The 17,936-nt window shown below is 45.5% G+C and overlaps 1 protein-coding gene across 1 annotated transcript; it reads left to right on the top strand.

The window, feature by feature from the left end:
• Window positions 1-2,911: 2,911 nt before the first annotated feature.
• On the top strand, window positions 2,912-16,940 carry MFAP5 (microfibril associated protein 5). Its single transcript, XM_082060072.1, has 9 exons — window positions 2,912-3,040; window positions 3,440-3,502; window positions 5,936-5,983; window positions 7,240-7,275; window positions 8,875-8,910; window positions 9,668-9,703; window positions 10,417-10,504; window positions 10,922-10,995; window positions 11,572-16,940. Exons 2-9 carry the CDS (start codon window positions 3,442-3,444, stop codon window positions 11,688-11,690), a joined length of 498 nt encoding a protein of 165 aa, XP_081916198.1. The 5' UTR covers window positions 2,912-3,040; window positions 3,440-3,441; the 3' UTR covers window positions 11,691-16,940.
• Window positions 16,941-17,936: the final 996 nt, after the last annotated feature.

The raw sequence follows: 17,936 nt of genomic DNA, 5'->3' as shown, positions 1-17,936 counted from the left end.
GAAGTGTTTGCTTTGTGAATCACCCACCCTATTTACTGCAGCACACCATACTGTGGCATGGATACCTGACTTTTTAGGGTGAAGAGTGCTTCGCCTTGAGTCATCTGCTGTAGATGTCCCCAAGTTACCTTCTGCTGCAGAAGCATGGCTGTGTGCAAAGCAGAAGACAGCAACATGAACGAGAAGGGAAGGTGCAGAAGGATGTTAATTATTCATATCTTCTAGCCATGAGGGCTGTCCAACTATATTTGTTAATGTTATGGGGTAAAAATAACAAGATTCTTTTACGTCCCAAAAAGCAGAATAATTAAACAGTTCTAAGAGGAGGGCCTTCATAACAGGTCTGGGCCTGCAGACACAGGGCCACATCTATTGAACAATGTGCTTGGTCTTCAAGAAGAAAAACAGGGCTTCGCATGCCAGTATGCAGCAGCTCCCTCCCGTGTCCACAGCAAGCAAGAGCAGCAGGACACCTCCAGTTATTTCACTGCAGTTTGGCTGGTATATAAAATACTAAATTGCTTCCCAGCCAGCGATTCCATCACCATGAGCATCCCACCCATCCACATCGAGCTCTCCAAATGGAAGGGTGCTGCTAGCACAAGTGGCTTACCTGGACTGGACAACTGGGGGAGGACACGGTCTTCCAGGCAGAAAAAAAAGATTTAAAGCTCAAAAGCAATTGGAAGGAACCTCATCCAGGACTAGAGGTGAATCCTGCACTCTGTGGGAGATGGTGGTACATCAGTGCATCACTAGACCAAAACATATAGCATCAACGAAAGTTTCCAAATAAGTGTGTTCAGAACACACAAGTTCTTCAAGATATTTTAGTTATCCAGTTAAGCAGTAACAGAGGCTCAAGTGACAACAAAGACACAGAGAAAAACAAAAACCAAACCAAGCTGTGTGAAAACATTTAGCCCAAACATACCACTATGTGGCCTTCCAGAAAAAGGCAAAGATCTGAGAGGATTCCTCAAACTGGGATGTGGTTTGAACTTACATCACTTTTTTTTTTTGGCTGTTTAATCACCTTTCGAGCATCTCTGGTGGACTGAGTTTTAGCTGGCCCTTGAAAGTGGGAATGGTGATGCCTTGCTCCAGTGATACAGACTGATGGTGCTTTGGCCCAGAAGGCTGCCCTGGTGAGCAGGGAAATGCCTAGCTTTCCCCATCCTGTCTACCCCTCTTCTGGTACTGCCCATCACCAGTGCCTTGCCCCCCACCCCCATCTTGGGAGGACCAGAGATAAGGAGCAGTCGTTCTGTCTTCTGTCTTGAGCACTGTCACAACTGATGCTCAGCCACTGTTAGGTAAGAAAAGGTGGCTTCAGTTATGTCCCATGTTGGTAGCACTCTTCTGGGTGGCAATAACAGTGAGGATTTCGTTAGTAGCTGTGTACAAGGCATTATAGGGTTTTATTCCTAGTCTGCAATTTGTTGAGAACAAATGACGGTTACCTAGCTACCAGGATAAGCCTTAGGGGACACAGCTTTCCCCTACATGGTTTCTGTCTTGCATGGCTGTATGAGGGAGGGAGCTTGTGTCTTTTCCTAGCGTTCTCCTTCAACTCCCTTGGCTTCGGGACTGAGATCGTGCCTTGGAGCTCATACAAGGGACACTGTCCAGCTAGTGCCTCCTCAGATGCAGACAAGCAATTCTAGGAGCAGCAAAGGGAAAGGAAGTCTCTGAGAAAGCAACGGGAGACCGAGGACCGTGGGGCTGTTGGAGGATGGGTTTAGGAGAGAGGGAGTGTTCGAGTGGGGCTCACGGGCTTGTCCTTCCCTCACTCGTAAAACACAGCAAGCTTGGAGGCAAAGCAGTGCGAGACAGTCTGAAGGATGGCACAGTGATGGTCAGATCTCATTCTTCTTCCTTTCTCAGTTTATTTCTCTCCCGTTTTCCTATTTTTTTAATTTCTTTTTTTTTTTTTTTTTCCTTTTCCCCACACGCTTTCCCTGCCGCCCACTTTTCTCAGGCTGCCCAGAACGGCACCAGCGCTGCAGAATGGACCGTGTGCGCCGGTGTCTGTTCCCCATCCCTTCCGCACACCTGCGCTGCCCCGGAGCCCCAGCGTCACCCCGCCGGGCGCTGCCCCGGCGCGGGGCAGCGGGGTGATGTCATCACCGTTGCTGCCAGCCGATTGGCTGCCTGCCAGCCCGCCGTCTGCCCGCGGCCGGCGCCCCATTCCCGGCGCGGCTCCGCATTCCCGGCCCCGATGCCCGCGATCGGCTCCCGCGGCACATAAGGCCGCCTGCAGCCCCCCCTGCCGGAGCGCCCCGCCCGGCACGGAGAGGCCTCGCAGTAGTGGCGGCTGGAGGCGCATCACTTGCAGGGCGTGCCGGCTGAGCCGGGTCTCCGGAGCGTGACAGCCCGGGGGTGGGCGAGGGACCGTCCCGGCACCGTGGCAAGCTGAGCACGTCCTTTAGGCAAACAGAGCTGTGGGCTCTGCAGTGTCCATATGCGAGAGACAGGCAGGAAAACAGTAAGAAAAGGACCAAAGGAGTGGGGTGGAAAGAGGCAGGAACTGAGTGAGGAAACCAGGCTTGAATGTAGCGGTGTAAGGGAGAGGAGAGAGGGAAAGAGAGGGAGAGGGAGAGGAAGAGGGAGAGGAGGAGAAGCTGCATAGGAGGGAAAACCAAAACGATACACGGATGCGTAGCGTAGACACAAGAATCCGTCCATGGTGCTGGGCCATCCTGGGGGAATGGGAGGAGCGGGCTCCCATCGGAAGATAATAAACTCTGGAATGAGGGTGTGGGCTGCGGCTCTTTGCTCCTCCCCTCATTCCAGATGCATGATGACACCACATCCCACCATCTCGCTGGCTTCTTCTTTTTTTTTTTTTTTTTTTTTTTCTTTTTTTTTTTCTTTTTTTTTTTTTTCTTCCCCAAAATCGTATTTTGAAGACAACCAAAAGTAGAACATGTTCTGGGTGTGCCTGCCTGTGATTTATCCAATAGCCAAAGTGGGGGGAACCACTGAAAGGGAAAGACAGAGCGTCTGCTGCTGAAGGGAGTGGAGACTGAGGGCTGCAGTAAGTGATGGGGACCCTATCTATTCTATCAATGCTGCTTAAGATGATTTAAAAATAGAAGAGAGTGGAGGAAGATGACAAGGGGAAACTTCTTTGCATGCTGGGGGCGTGTGTGGAGGGGGGTTTAGCCACCTGGATGAGAAAAGTAACGAAGACTGGAGAAATGAGGTAGAAAGAGAAAGAAAGCAGATGGAGTTATATGTACAGTCCAATATGTTTCAGAAACACCTTGAAAACTGACCAGGTTAAGAGAGAGGCAGGTGGAACGGAGGCTGGGGAGACCAAAGGGTCTTGAGAGGAAAACAGAGCAGAAAAAAAAAAGAGTTTCTGTGCTATAGGGGAGACTATCTCTGTTCCTGCCTTAGCTTTCCTCTGACTCCTCTCTCCTCTGTTCCACAGGGATGAAGACCTCTGGTGCCCATACACTGTTGTGTCTCTTAGCACTCTGCTTGTCCTCAGCTGGTGAGTCGTTATGCCAGGGGGAGGATTTCTTCTCCACCTTGGCCCTACAGAGTTTCCTACGCAGGCTAATGTGCAATGGCCTAAGCCGAAAAATGGAGACATGATCATGAAGGCGGAAGGGCTGAACAGGAAAGGCAAGGTGGATATAGAGTTGTAAGGAAAAATTTAGGTACTGGGGACTGGCTCCTGTATTTGTCCACTCTCCCATAAGTACTGGGAGTTGCTAGAGACAGAGATCCACAGCCTCCACTGCAAGGGTATTTGGGGAAGCAAAATAGACAGTTTGAGTTGAGAAAGAGGGTTAGCTGTGCTTTGTGCTTACTATAGACTGCTGTACCACTTGTGTTTGCATGACCTACAGAGCATTTCCCAGTGCTCCACAAAACTTGTTCTGTCAGAGTTGTGAAACATTTGCTGTCACTAGTGGTTCCTGTTGGAATGACTCCATTCCAGGCCACTCAGCTGCTGAGATGTTTTGTAGTTTTTGTCTATCTGTTTTGAGAAACCTAACCCCCATAGTTCAAACTGCTGTCTGCTTTTGTTCTTCTGTTTTGTTGTTCCACTTCTTTGTTGCTTAGAGTTACTTTGGCAAAAATTCAAGTGGGATCAAATTTGTCAAAAAAAAAGAAAAAATAAGGGCAGCATCAGACAGCAAAATAGGATTAATTCCAGTGAAAGGAAAAAGCTTCATCTAGGAAAGACTGGGTGTAGGAGATAGATGACTGCACCTATCACATTCAAATCAGGTCATTCCAATCTACTCTTCTTGGTCCGCCCCTCACACTGAAGCTTGATTCTGCTCCCAATAGCACCTCTTCCAGTAAAGGTGCACAGTAAAGGATGTCGTCTTTGTGAATGTGAAGCATGGAGGTGAGGAGAGCTTGTGAGTAGCCTACAAAGTTAGAGGCAGAAAAAAAGGCTGTGTTTTTTATGATGCATGAGGGAGGCCTGAAAGGAATATTTCTTATATTTCTTATTTTGTTTATTTTGTTTTAGCATCTCTATTTGTGGTTTTTTGTTTTAGCTTGGAAAACAAGAATCACTAGCTGGTCTCTCATTGTTTCTTTCGGTTTTGAATGAGCTACAGATTTGGTGAATTCGGGTTGCAGTTTTCTCAGACCTCAAGGAGCCTCCCTCCTTTTTCCATATGACTCCTGTTTCTAATCTGGGACTGCTGGACCCTGCAATGGTTTCAGAATTTGTATCCTTCCTTTTGTATCAGAAACAAATGAGAAAGTTCAATATAATTTTTCTCCTCTACATTACCATTAAGAGATTAGCCAGAACAGGACAAGTTTTTGGGTTGTACTCTTTCGTGCACTTAACCTTTTATAGATTTCTGGCTCTCCCTGGGTCAGTCACCAGCAGCTGAGCCCTGGCAGCGAGGTGGGGAAGGGAATAGCAGGGTCCAGTGACTCCTGTAATGCTGCAGAGCAGGATTACATAGGGGTCCCAAGAGTCCCTCTGCAGCCTGCAAGTAACTGCTCTTGGAATGAGGAAGAATTAAGAGAAAAGCTCCAAACCTGATAGTTTTTACCCATGCAGTGCTCCCGTTAAGAACAGAAAGCTAAAGGCTGAGTTCATAAGACATAGAGGAGAGTACTGCTTTTGGGCTGGTTCTACACACATCCCTGCAGTGCCCCAGATCACTGGGTTTTTCCTGCCAACTCCTTCCTTCATCCCGTCCCAGTTATGCAGACATTTCCCTTGTCTGTGGCTAGCAGGAAATATTTTCCTATTCCTGGCTGCTGTAGGAAGCAGCTCATTCACCCTCTATATTTGGACAAATGAACAGTCTAGCTCAGTTTCAATTTCTCTTCCACATAGCATGCACAGCCGAGTCTTTTTCATTAGCCCTCTTCAGTGTGCCCAGAGCCTCAGAGGGGAAAGATCATCTGCTCTGTGCTCCATACCCAGGCAGGATGATGGACCAGAAAATTATTTGCCTAAAGAGGCTACAAGACCTGCAGTCTGTTTCTTACTGTGCCAATGACTTAATCTGTGATCCCAAGCAAATGATTTCCATGACTCAGTTTCCTCTTTTATAAAATGGAGGTGGGGCTTTTGACCAACCTCCAGAGCAGGGAGGCAACATGCAATTTGTTTTCAAAATGCATCAAATGGGGTTTCAGAAATGCAAAGTCTCATAGCAGATCTGGAGGTATTTACTGTCTTGTCTCTGTGCCTAGCCTTTGACCCTAGTGGAAGCAGCAGGGATAGGATTAGGACTCACTCACTGTATGGACAAGTCCTTAAAGAGCAAACCCAGCCAGCAGCGGAGGTTGAGGCAGAGGAGAGCATTTCTCCCTTCAGCAGAGGGCAGTGGTGTCTCCTGGACAGATGAGCATAAAAAAAAAAAAAATCTCAGAAAGACTGCAGGCTACAGAAATCTCCCTCCCTGTCCTTTCTTCACTCCCTTCTCTTCTTTTGCAGCCTGGTTTCCATGGATGGTCAATGGGCAAGAACTGGAAAGTGCAACTGGTAAGTATTACAGGCGTATTATGTGCTAAAGACTGCATATGTGATCCAGTTGTCCTGTGTACTTACAGCCTGTTTAACTGCAAATGCTCTTCTTCATTTCCTTGCATATGACATTGTGAGCTTGCCTTTCAGTGAAGACTGAATAAGCCCTCCAAGACAATCTGCTAAGCATTGTGTGTTCTTTACAAATAATTCACTAGTGTTGGGGCCCAGAACACTTCGGTGAAGCACATGAAGTTATGTTTGCAGTCAAGGGTTGTGGGAGATCCACAAGAGCTGATAACTCTTTAACCATGAGATGCTTGGGGAACTCTCCTGCTGCTCAGGAAAATGCCAAAGGGTGCACAAGTGGCACGGTGCTTTAGCAGTGGGGCCACTGAGAAAGGATATTGACTGGTCTTCATACCTACTGTAGTGCTGGGGGTTGCTTTATCCCTCTGGACCTTTTTCCATTTCTGTGACACGATAAAATAAAATTAACATAGGTTTGTGTCATGCTTCAACACCCAGAGCATCCACAAAGGCCTGCCTTTTCTTCAAATTGAAGTCCAGTCCATGGCTAAGCCATCAGACATCTCCCAGTTATGATACTGTCATGTGGGCTTCCTGGAGCACTACTCAGAAGTCAGTCCAAAATGCGTCGACCAAGCTTCCTTTTCCCTTCCCTTCCCTTCCCTTCCCTTCCCTTCCCTTCCCTTCCCTTCCCTTCCCTTCCCTTCCCTTCCCTTCCCTTCCCTTCCCTTCCCTTCCCTTCCCTTCCCTTCCCTTCCCTTTCCTTCTTCATCATATCCACACCATCTTTGCCATCAGTTGCCTTTCAAAGAAAGTCATCCACTGATGAATTTCTGCAGTCAAGGCTGGATTCTGGAGTTGCCTCCCTCCTTCTGTGCAGAAGGTGCCTCAGCTGTCTGTTCTATCACTGTGGGAGCCATCAGCGCCTTAATTTCAGACTTGTTTCTTGCCTATCAAGATGCCCACAGTGGCCTTATCTGAGAAGTCATAATGCAAATCCAGAGTTCAGTAAGGGTTGATATAACATGTGCACTAAGAAATCCAGACCCAGTCCAGCTACTGAGAAGGGGCATGGATGCAGGTGGGATGGGGGTGCTGTATTTATTTAGGTATTTACTGGGTGGGATCCCGTTGTCCCATGAGCTTGCCATGGCAGCCAAAGTAATTAAAGCTAGCAATGGCTAGATATGTAATGGACCACAAAGCAAAGGCAAGCTCTCTCAAGGACATTCTCTCTTTTCCAGGTGAACTTAGCACTGACGCTCTTATCAGCAACTCTGGTAAGCTCCTATCTCATAGCAACTTCAGATTTCTTTTCCCTTTTTCCCCTTTACTCCTGTCTATGTAGCCCCAGAAGTTACCCCTTATGCTCAGAAACTCATCTTCCCCACTTCTGACATCTAGCAGTACTCTTCAAGTGTTTATGGCTATCTGGGAGTCCTTTCTGTGCTCCATGCAGAGAGATGAATTTGGGGTGGCTTAATGGCCTGTTTTCCAAGGAAAGGCCAATCTCGCCTGGCCTACCAAGGCTCTCTGAAGCTGTTTGCACTGCAGAAAACCATGAGATCCAAAGCTCGCTCAGCCTGGGCTTCCAGAGAAGGTTGCAGAAAGGAAAAGACTGAATGACAAGGGAGAGAAATTGATCAGGCTCACCAATTAACTGGGGGGGCACTGGGACACAGGTTGTGTACGTGTCTGCTGGCAGCCATTGGCAATGCTTGAGTGCTCAGGAAACAGAGGTAGCACAAAAACAAAAGACAGTAATAAAGCAAACTGTGAGTGGTGGTGGGATGGGGAAGTGGAAATGTTCTTTTATTACTGTCTTCCGTGCTGTGCCTTTGGCTATGTCACTGGGGGGCAGCAAAATGTATGTGTAAGGCAGGGTAGATGGAGGACGCTTGAAAATGCACATTGGTAGCATTCAATGAACCTCCTTAGAGAGCCAAGTATTGCTGTGAAGATAGGCCCAGGGGAAGGACACAGAGCTGATGGGAGCATATGCATTTACAAGACAGGCTGATCCTACTGGACTCACAATGGGGAGGAGACAGCCAGAGGCAGGCTCAAAATGCTTTCTCTCTCTGCTGGGGCAGTCTCTCAAACACATCCCTCTGAGGTGGTGGGGACCAGACAGGGCAGGGAGAGGGAGAAGGAGAACATATCTGGTCAATGATATGGTTCAAAAGACAAAGGAGAGACAGCAGCACTTGGCTGTTGCTGGGAAGCATGCCATGTGTAGGAGAGATCATCTGACAGTGGTGTCCCATTCACCAGGACAGCAGTTCCATGGTCTCTCCTCTGCCCTGTGACTCTGCTCATCTGCTGGCTAGAGTGTTGTGGGTCAAGCTGACCAGCTGTCATGGGACAACACTAGAGGAGAAAAGTGAAAGCACAATATTGTATATGCAAGGTGCCTGATATTTTTGGTGGGAATGGGAGGTAAAAGTCAGTCTTGTGTTCAGTGTGTGAGACATGTCAGTCTGTAGGAGGGTAGATAAGACTTGGTGTCCAGACTAAAATGGTGGTGGCTAACCTACATCTAAACCTGAAAAGACTAAAGATGAAACCTTTACAGTAGACTTTGGCTTCAAAATGCTTATTGTTGAGGGATCAAGAAGAAACTCTTCACAAAGGATGTGCCATGGGACATAGCTCTGCTCCATGGTATCCCATCAGCTCTTGGACACTCAGCATATTCACAGGGAAAGCCTGCAGTTACTCTGACAAGTGAGATAACAACATCACAATCAGCAATGTCTATGAACCAGATGTGGGATGGCTACTGGTCAGAAGTAGGGAGCCACTGGCAGAACTGTGGCAGAGGGAAAGAGACTGAAAGCTCAAATTAAGATATTTCAGAACATTTTTTTTTTTTCCAGCTGCAGCTGTCACACCACCTGTGCTTCTTAGTCCTGGTGAGTTTATTCTCAGTTCACAGCCAAATGTTATGGAACTCACTTCCTTTTTCCTTCCCTGACGTACCCTAACTGCAGCCCTGATGCCCAAAAGTCTCCACTCTACGTCCACTTGTGTTTTGTCTATGCTTCTGGCTGACACTATGGCATGTGAACAGCAGAAGTCCTCTGTAACTGTGTATGAAAACTTGTGCCTAGCAGTCAGTCCTCCCTTTCCAGTTTGTCACTGGGTAAATAATAAAATATACTGGTTTACTGTGGTACAGATGGATTGGTTTATCAGAGGGAATAACAAATGAATCTCCTTTTGACCCCTTGTCATGGACATTAAAAAGCCAGTGGTCTGGCGATGCTGTTTCTTAAAGGAGTCACCATTCCTTAGGAAGAGCCAGTCACAGGCTCCTTCACTTCTTGTCTAGATGGATGGCAATTACAGTAACTAAATACATTTACCTGACCTTTTGATTTACAAGTCAAGATGCCCTTATGGTGTATTTTTGAACAGTAGTGGTAATGTTTTATGGTAAAGCTTGGACAGATTTTTAGCATTGTTGGCTGGGTAGCTGGCACTAGATGCATATTGGATTTGTACCTTCTTTTACAGCTTCATGTCAGTAACAATGAAATCTTTTTTCTGCATTAGAAGTTAAAATGGGGGGGTCTTGAAAGAGCTTTCCAGTTATTTGTTTTGTGTAAGCTAATGTCTGGGAAGGAATCATGGTAAATCAGACTAACTTTGTTACCTCCTGTCTTCCAGTTCAATCTGATAGCGAAACCACAACGGCTTCATCAGGTATGTTTAAGTTTACTGTACCCGTCCTCCAGACCCACTTTCACTCAGCCTGTTACCTCTCCAGGCAGATGCCGGCTGAGCACTGAGCTTTGTCTCCTGGAGAATTCCCTTCACCCTGTTCCTTGAGTTAGAGGTACTGGAGAATGACAGTAGTGGAATCTGAAGTCTAACCCTGGGTGACATACCCAGGAAGGGAGTAACTGGCAGGTCACAAGAAAAGACATGCTGGGTCATTATTCTGTCAATTTTCAGTGTCCAAGACATGACACGTCAGAAGGAAATACAAGAAAACCCATCATAGTTAGCTACAGGGTTGATGGTCCAGAAAATAAGGGAACCAGGTTTGTGTCATGAAGTGTGAGATTGCAGATCTATTAGAAACACGTCTTAAACATGTGACTGCAATGTACATTTTGTTTCTTTGTGTCTATCCCCATAACAGCATGTGTCTTCTGTATTGAGGATTCCCAGTGGGCTTGTTTTACACTTCACTCAACTTTCCCTTGTTTTGCCCTATGAGGCAAGGGGATCAGAAATGTCTGCCTTATTTTTCTTTTCTGTAAACCATCCCCATCTCTCACAAGAGAGTGGAAAATAGAGGATAGAGTCCTTCCCTAGAAGCCTGGAGAACAGTACCTGGTGATGAAGTTACATGTGCCAGAATGAGTGCACATGCCAGTGATGCTGGATTGTTTCTGTGTGTGTGTTTCCAGATTGTCGCGAAGAAAAGTTCCCTTGCACACGCCTCTACTCTGTTCACAAACCAGTAAAGCAGTGTATCAGCTACCTTTGTGTTACAAGGTAAGAAACCAGCAGTCCCTTAGTAAAGTCCTAAAAACTCCAGTTCAGCAATTGTTCCATTTGAATACTAGAGCTTTCCTCAGGGAACCAGTTGGTGAGATGAGCCCTATCCTCAGAGTGTCCTTTCAGGGCAATTAATTATAATGGCACAATAAGTATTATCTGTGCAGCACTAAGGAGCTCTGATGTACCTTATATTGTAATCTGTATTTAAGGTATTTGGCCATTTCATGAAGTATTGACAAAGATTACTTTCCTATTGACAAATGCCTTATTCTAGACTAACTAATCCTAAAATAGTAGGATTTGCCTCCTCATTAGTGAATATACAAGTTTATTGCCTGTACCCTTTTTTTGTTTCTTTGCATCCCTGTGCGTTTCACTACTGTCCTTGGTGTGTTCCTGGTGATCCCTCAGTGTACGTCGCATGTACATAATAAACAAGGAGGTGTGCACTCGCATTGTCTGCAAGGAGAATGAGGTCATGCAAGGTGAGTGATAGCACAAGCTAGCCTAGAAGAATATCTGAGGCCATCTCAAAGCTAGCTAATTACCCAGTCCCAATTCATATGTAGTAGTTTCCCTGGACTTGTTTTGGGGGAGCTCTAATGCAGTACAGCCTATTATCCAGCATGCATGCCATGAAAAACACTGGGAAGTAGATATCGTACTACTAAGAAGTATGAGAGCTCTGCTTTCCTTGATCTTGATCATGCTCTACTAGGCCCAGAGACATCTTTACTAAAAATTGCATTCCTTTGAGGTTAAAGAATAAGTCTCAGTATTTCTATTCATGAATAGAAACAGGATTAAGTCTAAATTTCTTATGCAATCTTTGTTGCAGTAAAATACATGTGATTTTAATGTGTGTTGTACATTAATAAAGCCAGAAGGAAATGAATAAAAGTGCAAGGACTTGTTCACTTGCCTCATGTGTATGAGTATTCAGCAGTTCCAACAGTTCTTGTAGACACAGTAAAGGATGTACCTCTAACTGTTCTGGTGGTGAAGAATTTGAAGGAAGCTTTGATTATCTGCCAACATGTGTGTGTCTGCTATGTCTTCAGATGAGATCTGTCGCCAGCTGGCTGGCCTTTCTCCACGTCTCCGCCGATCTGGACAACCCATGCATCTCCCTTGCAGAAAACTTCTGGAGCAGCAGCTCAAAAGGCCTGACGCTCTGTGAGCTACCAACAGTAGGAGAGAAAAAGGAAGAGAGAGGAGAGAAATCATCTCTCACTGCCTACAGCCCAAGACAAGTCCTCGCTTGTGATTTCCCCACCATTTCCTTGCTTTTCTGCCTTCCCCCACATCCTCTTTTTCAGGTGCTGCAGTACAGAGTCTCCTCTCTGCTACATAGTGGCTGTTATAATCTTCTAAGTCTGTTGCTGAGAATGTGGGCTGCTCCTCTCTTTTCTCTTAAACTCTGACAGGCTGTGAACTGCTCATTTCCCAGAGGTCCTTATAAATGTGCTGCATCTTCTCTTGCTTTGCCCCTGCAGAGAGACATGCATGGGGATCAGAGGTAGTCCTCTCTAATGGTACAGATGACTTAAGCTGCATCTCATGTGGAGGAGTGCAAACCTTTATACCCTAGGACTCCTGGCCTAGGTTTCTTGCACTGCATCAGTATGAATTCAGATATGGTTAGTCAGCCTGCACCTCTCTCTGGCCCTCCTGAGCTGCTGAGCTTGCGGTGTGGTAGCACAGCCTCCTCTGGTGTCTGCTGGCCTCAGAGAACTGACAGAACTGGTAGGGGATCTGTCCTTAACCCAAGACAAACATTGTCCCTGTATGGCAGCAGATAATTTATAACTACCTCTGGGAAATTCTTCATTTTAAGCCTGTTGCTTTCCTCACACACAACTGCTCCTGAAAGGAAGAATTCTGGATTTAGAATGGCATTATATTTCTCTCAAGAAGATCATGTTGGAACAGAGTGCTCCCTCTCCCTCTCCCCCTCCACACTCTCCAGTTGCTGAGCCTGCTTTCAATATCACCACTTGAGTTCCACCTGCTGACCTGGGAGCTCCTGCACAAAGCAGAAAGCACAAATTGGAATGGGATGTGGGAGAAGAATTGTTATATGGGATCCCTGTTTTTTCCTGCAGGTTCTCTGGCTGTGCTGATCTGCACAGAGCCAGGTGCGGGTAGGGGGGTAGACATATCAGCAGGTATAAGCATAGAAGCAGACCAACCTGGGAAAAAAATTCACTCTGGTAGCAATGGATGTCTGTGGTCTGCTTGAGAACTTTGTTTTCCAGATGTATGGAAAACTTCTCCAATTATATGGGAAACATTTCCAGGTATACAGGCCATTTTCACTATGAGCCTGGGTAGAGTAAGTGGGGAAGAGCTGTCTGAAGTGTATTAATCACTTACATGACTCTTAGTGGCATGATTCCATGGAGCACCAGAGCTGAGCAGCTTAGCTTACTGCAGCAGAAGATTGGCAAGACCCTCTCTCTAGGATCTCTAGGGGTTGTTCCCAACTAAGAGAAAGCCAGTTTGCTAGGGTAGGCATTCACACCCTGCCCATAATGTATTCTGCTGCTGAACTGAGTACCATTCAACCTTGCAGGAGCACTAATCTGCTGCACAGAGTCAGGGTCACACACTATAGGGGTCAGTTGGCTTCACAGAGGCAGATACCTCAGAAAACTGAAGAACAAAACAATTAATGTAAGGGTCTCTCCCAGGAACTTGGGTTTCTGCTATATGCTGCAGGAAGCTGGTTACATCCTCTGTGTGGAGGAAGACACCCCTGTGCAGACACAGATTTATTCCATATAAGGTCAAAATTTGCCATAGTTGGGCTAAATCTCTATATTAATCCAGTATACAGGCGATAGAATTCCAAGTTATGTGGTGACTGGAATTTCATCCTATACATAGGGACATAACACCCCTACACAGAGGATCATGTTCCTCTTGAGTACTCAAGGGTCATGAGACTAGAGATGGAGGAGGAATTTCTCTGTACTGAGTGCATGCATGTTTCTGTAGAGAGGAGGGCACTGAGAGCTTGATTTCAAAGACGTTGAAGCCACTGGCAGTCACTGACTTCTATAGTGGGACGCCTGTAGAATTAGCCTTCGTGGAGGAAGGTGGGATGGAGTTGAGATGTTAGATGCAACTGGACTAGGCCAAGTCTCAAGTCTGTATTTAGAGCTGAATGTAAACTGATCTATAGATATATAACTGTATAACATATCTACTGTATAGTATATAAAAATTTAACATGCATACAGTTTGGGGAATGATTAGAAGCCTTCTGTTGCTTGCTTTCAGCAGGGACAGGAAGAGGTGCTCCACTCCAGGAGAACACTGCTTTAATGCTGGAGTCCATATAATGCACCCAAAAATATTAAAAGAAAAATTATTTCCTGTTATTCTTGGCAAATCTCATGTGTTCGGCTTTATTTGTCTCTAGCTGTATTTCCTTCCAGATTTGAGAGCAGACTTGCCTCCTGCCCATATCTGCCATTTGGACCTCTTTTCTCCCTGCTAGCTTCCACTCTCCTGTCACAGGTCTTCCTGGGAGATCATTAATTTTTCTAGAGACACAGAAAATTATCTTCAACATTTTTTGCATTGATGGCTGTGCTAGGTTTTCCTGACAGTTGACAGCTGCTGAGCACAGGGATAATTCCCATGAGATTTATGCTGAGAACACATCTTTTCACTGTGCATGTGCCATGACTTGCCAATGGAGAATTACCATCTCCAAGTAAAATGGTAAGATGGCTGAAATAAGAGAACAGCTGTGATAAATCACCTCATAAGCAACGAAGAATTTGTTCGCTAAAGCCATTTAATTCAGTAATGGGAATAACTGAAAGACTACATTAAAAATTACACATCTAGGTCAAAAGGATTAGGAAAATTTCTCTTTCATTGAAGTTCTGACTTTTGCATAGATTCATCAGGCACCATCTATACATTGAATCTTGGTCAAAAAGATGGAGCACTCAAAGCATGGGGGACTCCAGGCATTGTCTTCATGTGCGAGCAGTCAAGTCTGCATTTAGATGGTATTTCTAGAACAAAAGTGGCTGTGGCCCAAATTACCCATTAAACTGCCTCTAGCAGTGTCCCATAGTTCTTCAGGACTGAACCACACAATGCAGGTTATTGCACAACACTGTCCCCTAGAACAAATGCTCTTTCCTGGCTAACACTGTGGTGTCCCTATTTCAGACTGTTATACTGAAAACAGCCTTAGCCCTGGTCCCGGTGACTGTAGGTGTTGCTCCCATCTATACAGATGTGCTCTGACTCATGAGCTCTTGGACTTTGCTGTGTCCTATCAGCATGTTCCACCAGCTGTGTGAGCAAGAATACAACATATCCCATCCACTTTTTGTAACTCGGTTTATTCTTCCCTTTCCTTACAGTACTGGGGGTCCACAGAGAAGCTTTCCCATCTTCATTAGCACTTATCCCATGCATGTATTTATCTCCCCTGCCATTCCAACCTAAATTGTCATGGTGCTGTGTCACTGGTTTCTGGCCATTGCCTGTTCCCAGAACCTTACTTATATTGCCTTCTCTTGTAGGGAAATGGTTTTAAATATAGCTGCAGCTAGGTCTAGTTTCTTGTGAAGCTGGACTAGCCAAAAAGAAAACTGCCGGGATCCCATTTTAGAAGCATGATCTAGAGTTTGTGGCTGATTTTCATAAGCTCTTCTGACTTGGAGCAGGAGTTAGATGGCCTGCAGTTGCTTTCTACACGATGGTTGTTCTTGTAAGAGTCATTTTGCTGTCGCAGCTCCCAAGTACCAACCAGTCTTGCCAGTTTGAAGGCTGCTTTTTCAAGGCCAGTGCTCTGGTGCCTGGTCCCCAGCTTAAGGCGGTACCTCACTTTGCTGGGTCTAGGGATCTGGAGATCTCCTCAATGGAAACTGGCCACAGGGAGGGCTTTCTGCTGCACCTAGAAAGCAAGGGTTGTTCCTCCTTCCCATCTCTCCTTGTCCTCTTCATTCTCTGCCTCTGTTTTCCTCATCTTTTTCTTCTCTGTTCATATGTTAATCTCAGAGCAAGAAACACCGTGAGGAGGACAGTGAGGCTGAAGTGGGCAGCAGGAAGGGTGCTCGATGAGGTGACACACAGCATTGCCAGATGGGGCTGAGGGCAATGCTTGGCCCATGCCAGCTCTACTTTTCTCTTGCCCTCCAGCTCTCATGAGCTGTGGCTCCCTCAGCTGCCAATTTCAGGATTTTCTGAAGGGAAGAACATGCCAGTCAGAGCAGGGAGGAGAGAATGGCACCTCACATCAGCTTGTGCACTGTGGGAACAGAAAATGCATACCTTGAGGTGGTAGCCCGTGGTTACAGAAACAAGGTGGGGAGGAAGGGGACTACTGCAGGAAAGCATGGGGAGGCTGTTGGAAGCAGCTGCCACATCACCTGGAAGCTCCATGTTGCCTGGATCTTGTCCACAAGAACCTGCAGAATGAATAGAACGTGTTGTCATCAGCCCTCTCAGCTGATAGGGATCCATCAAGAGCATACTTCTGGCTGGGGTGTGGGCTTTTCCTTCACAGAGAGCAGCACTGCTTGTAATACATCCAGAAAGAGCACCTCTGTCATGTGAGGAATAGGTGGGTTGAAACCAAAAGGGATTTAGTTGGTTTTTTGTTTGGTTTGGTTTGGTTTTTTGTTTTTGTTTTGCTTTGTTTGTTTGTTTGTTTTAAATTCATTGTGTTGATGTTTGGTTATGTTTGTTTGTTTGTTGGGGGTTTGGTTTTTGTTTGTTTTGTTTTGAAAGAAGATTTTAAAAGTGCACAACCCCAAAACTTTTACTCCTGGCACCACATGGTCTGACATTATTTGGTAGTGTACATTTGCCCAGTTGTGAACAACCCCTTAACCGAGGCACAGGAGAACTGAGTTCCATTTCTGGATCTGCTCTTCACCTCCACTCTCTGATCTTCAGTATGTTGTTTCGTTTCTCTCCGTTCCCTGCCATTCTTAGCTCTTTTAATGGAGCGAGCCGCAATAAATTCCCAGAAAAGAGAGAGCTATATTTCAGTCCATTAAAAAAAGATATTAAAAAATGTGCAAAACAGAATGACTGATTTTTATTGTCTACTTTTGCTATTAATGTAATTTTTTTCCAAATAAATATGTTTTCAAATACTATGTTGAAGTATACTAAAAAACTGAATTGATGAAAGTCATCGGCAGAGCAAAGCTTCATTTGATGAAAAAATTATCTTTCAGAATGCTGGTTTTGGCATTTGACTAAGAATGCCATTTCCATACCAATGCACCTTGTCACAAATTAGACATTAGTAAAAAGATGTAATAAATACATATATGTATTTCAGTGTGTCTAAATAATAACAAATGAGAGAACTCACCTACTTAAATATAAAAATAAATGTACGTGAAGTTATTAATTTTTTGAAATAAATGTCCTTATTGAGATCGTATGCCTTCCCAGTTAAGATCATAGATAAAATTACATTGAAAGTTAGCAAGCAGGGCTAACTTCACAGCTAATCAGTTTGCTCAGAGATGTGTCTGGTTGTTTTGAAAAAGTCATCAGAGATGGAGAATCCATAACCTCTCTGGTCACCTGTTCCAGTGCTGTACCACGCTTAAGACGGGGAATATTTTCCTGATGTCAAATCAGAAATTCCTTTGTTGCAGTTTTTGTCTGTTGCCTCTATTCTAGAATATTTTGCTGTGCACCTCTGAGCAAATTACAACTCCATCTCCCCCACAATACTGCTGCAGAGAATTGAAGAAAATAGCAAGAATAAACATTATCAATGGTTCAATTAAAGGATTTATACTCTGTACCTAAAGCAGGAGACTCTGTGCTCATACAGCATCTACTTCTTGTGCCCTACCTTCTTTGCCTGAGGCCACTTTCAATTTCTCTGCTTTGGCTTTGGTAGTCTTGGGTTTCACTGTTTTGCCCTTAGCTGGATCTTTGCCTTTTTTGGTCTGTCAGCTTTCGTATTTTCTAAGCTCTTTATTGCTTTCTTGGCCATGGTGGCACGTTTCTTGGCTTTCCTTGGGATTTCCTTCACAGCCACAGCTATTCTGGGCTTCTTGGCAGTGCCAGTCAAGGGTCAGGTGGTTCTGGGCTTTTGTTGGCTTCTTGGTACATGCCTCTTGGCTTGTTGAGTTCAAAGGAGCTAGAAGCACCAAGTCCTCTTGTGCTGCCCTTCTCCAGGCTCCTGAGTCCCAGCCTGGTGCAGGTGTTATTCTTCTGTGCTGTGTACTTCAGTTCCCTTTCAGAGTGGTGAGAGAAAGTTCTTTTGTGCTTTTTGGAGGCAGTCATTGCACTCATAATAAGTCCCCCGCCTGGAGACTGGGGGCTTGCAGGATTTGGATCTTCCTGCCACCTTCTCCAGCTTCTTAGACTTAGAGGCTGGAGCACCAGTGGCACATGCAGCAGCAGCCGTTGTTTCAAACAT

This window comes from Streptopelia decaocto (genome assembly GCF_964273445.1).
Source record: "Streptopelia decaocto genome assembly, chromosome: 1".
NCBI lineage: Eukaryota > Metazoa > Chordata > Aves > Columbiformes > Columbidae > Streptopelia > Streptopelia decaocto.
This window is presented reverse-complemented; position numbering and strand designations above follow the sequence as displayed.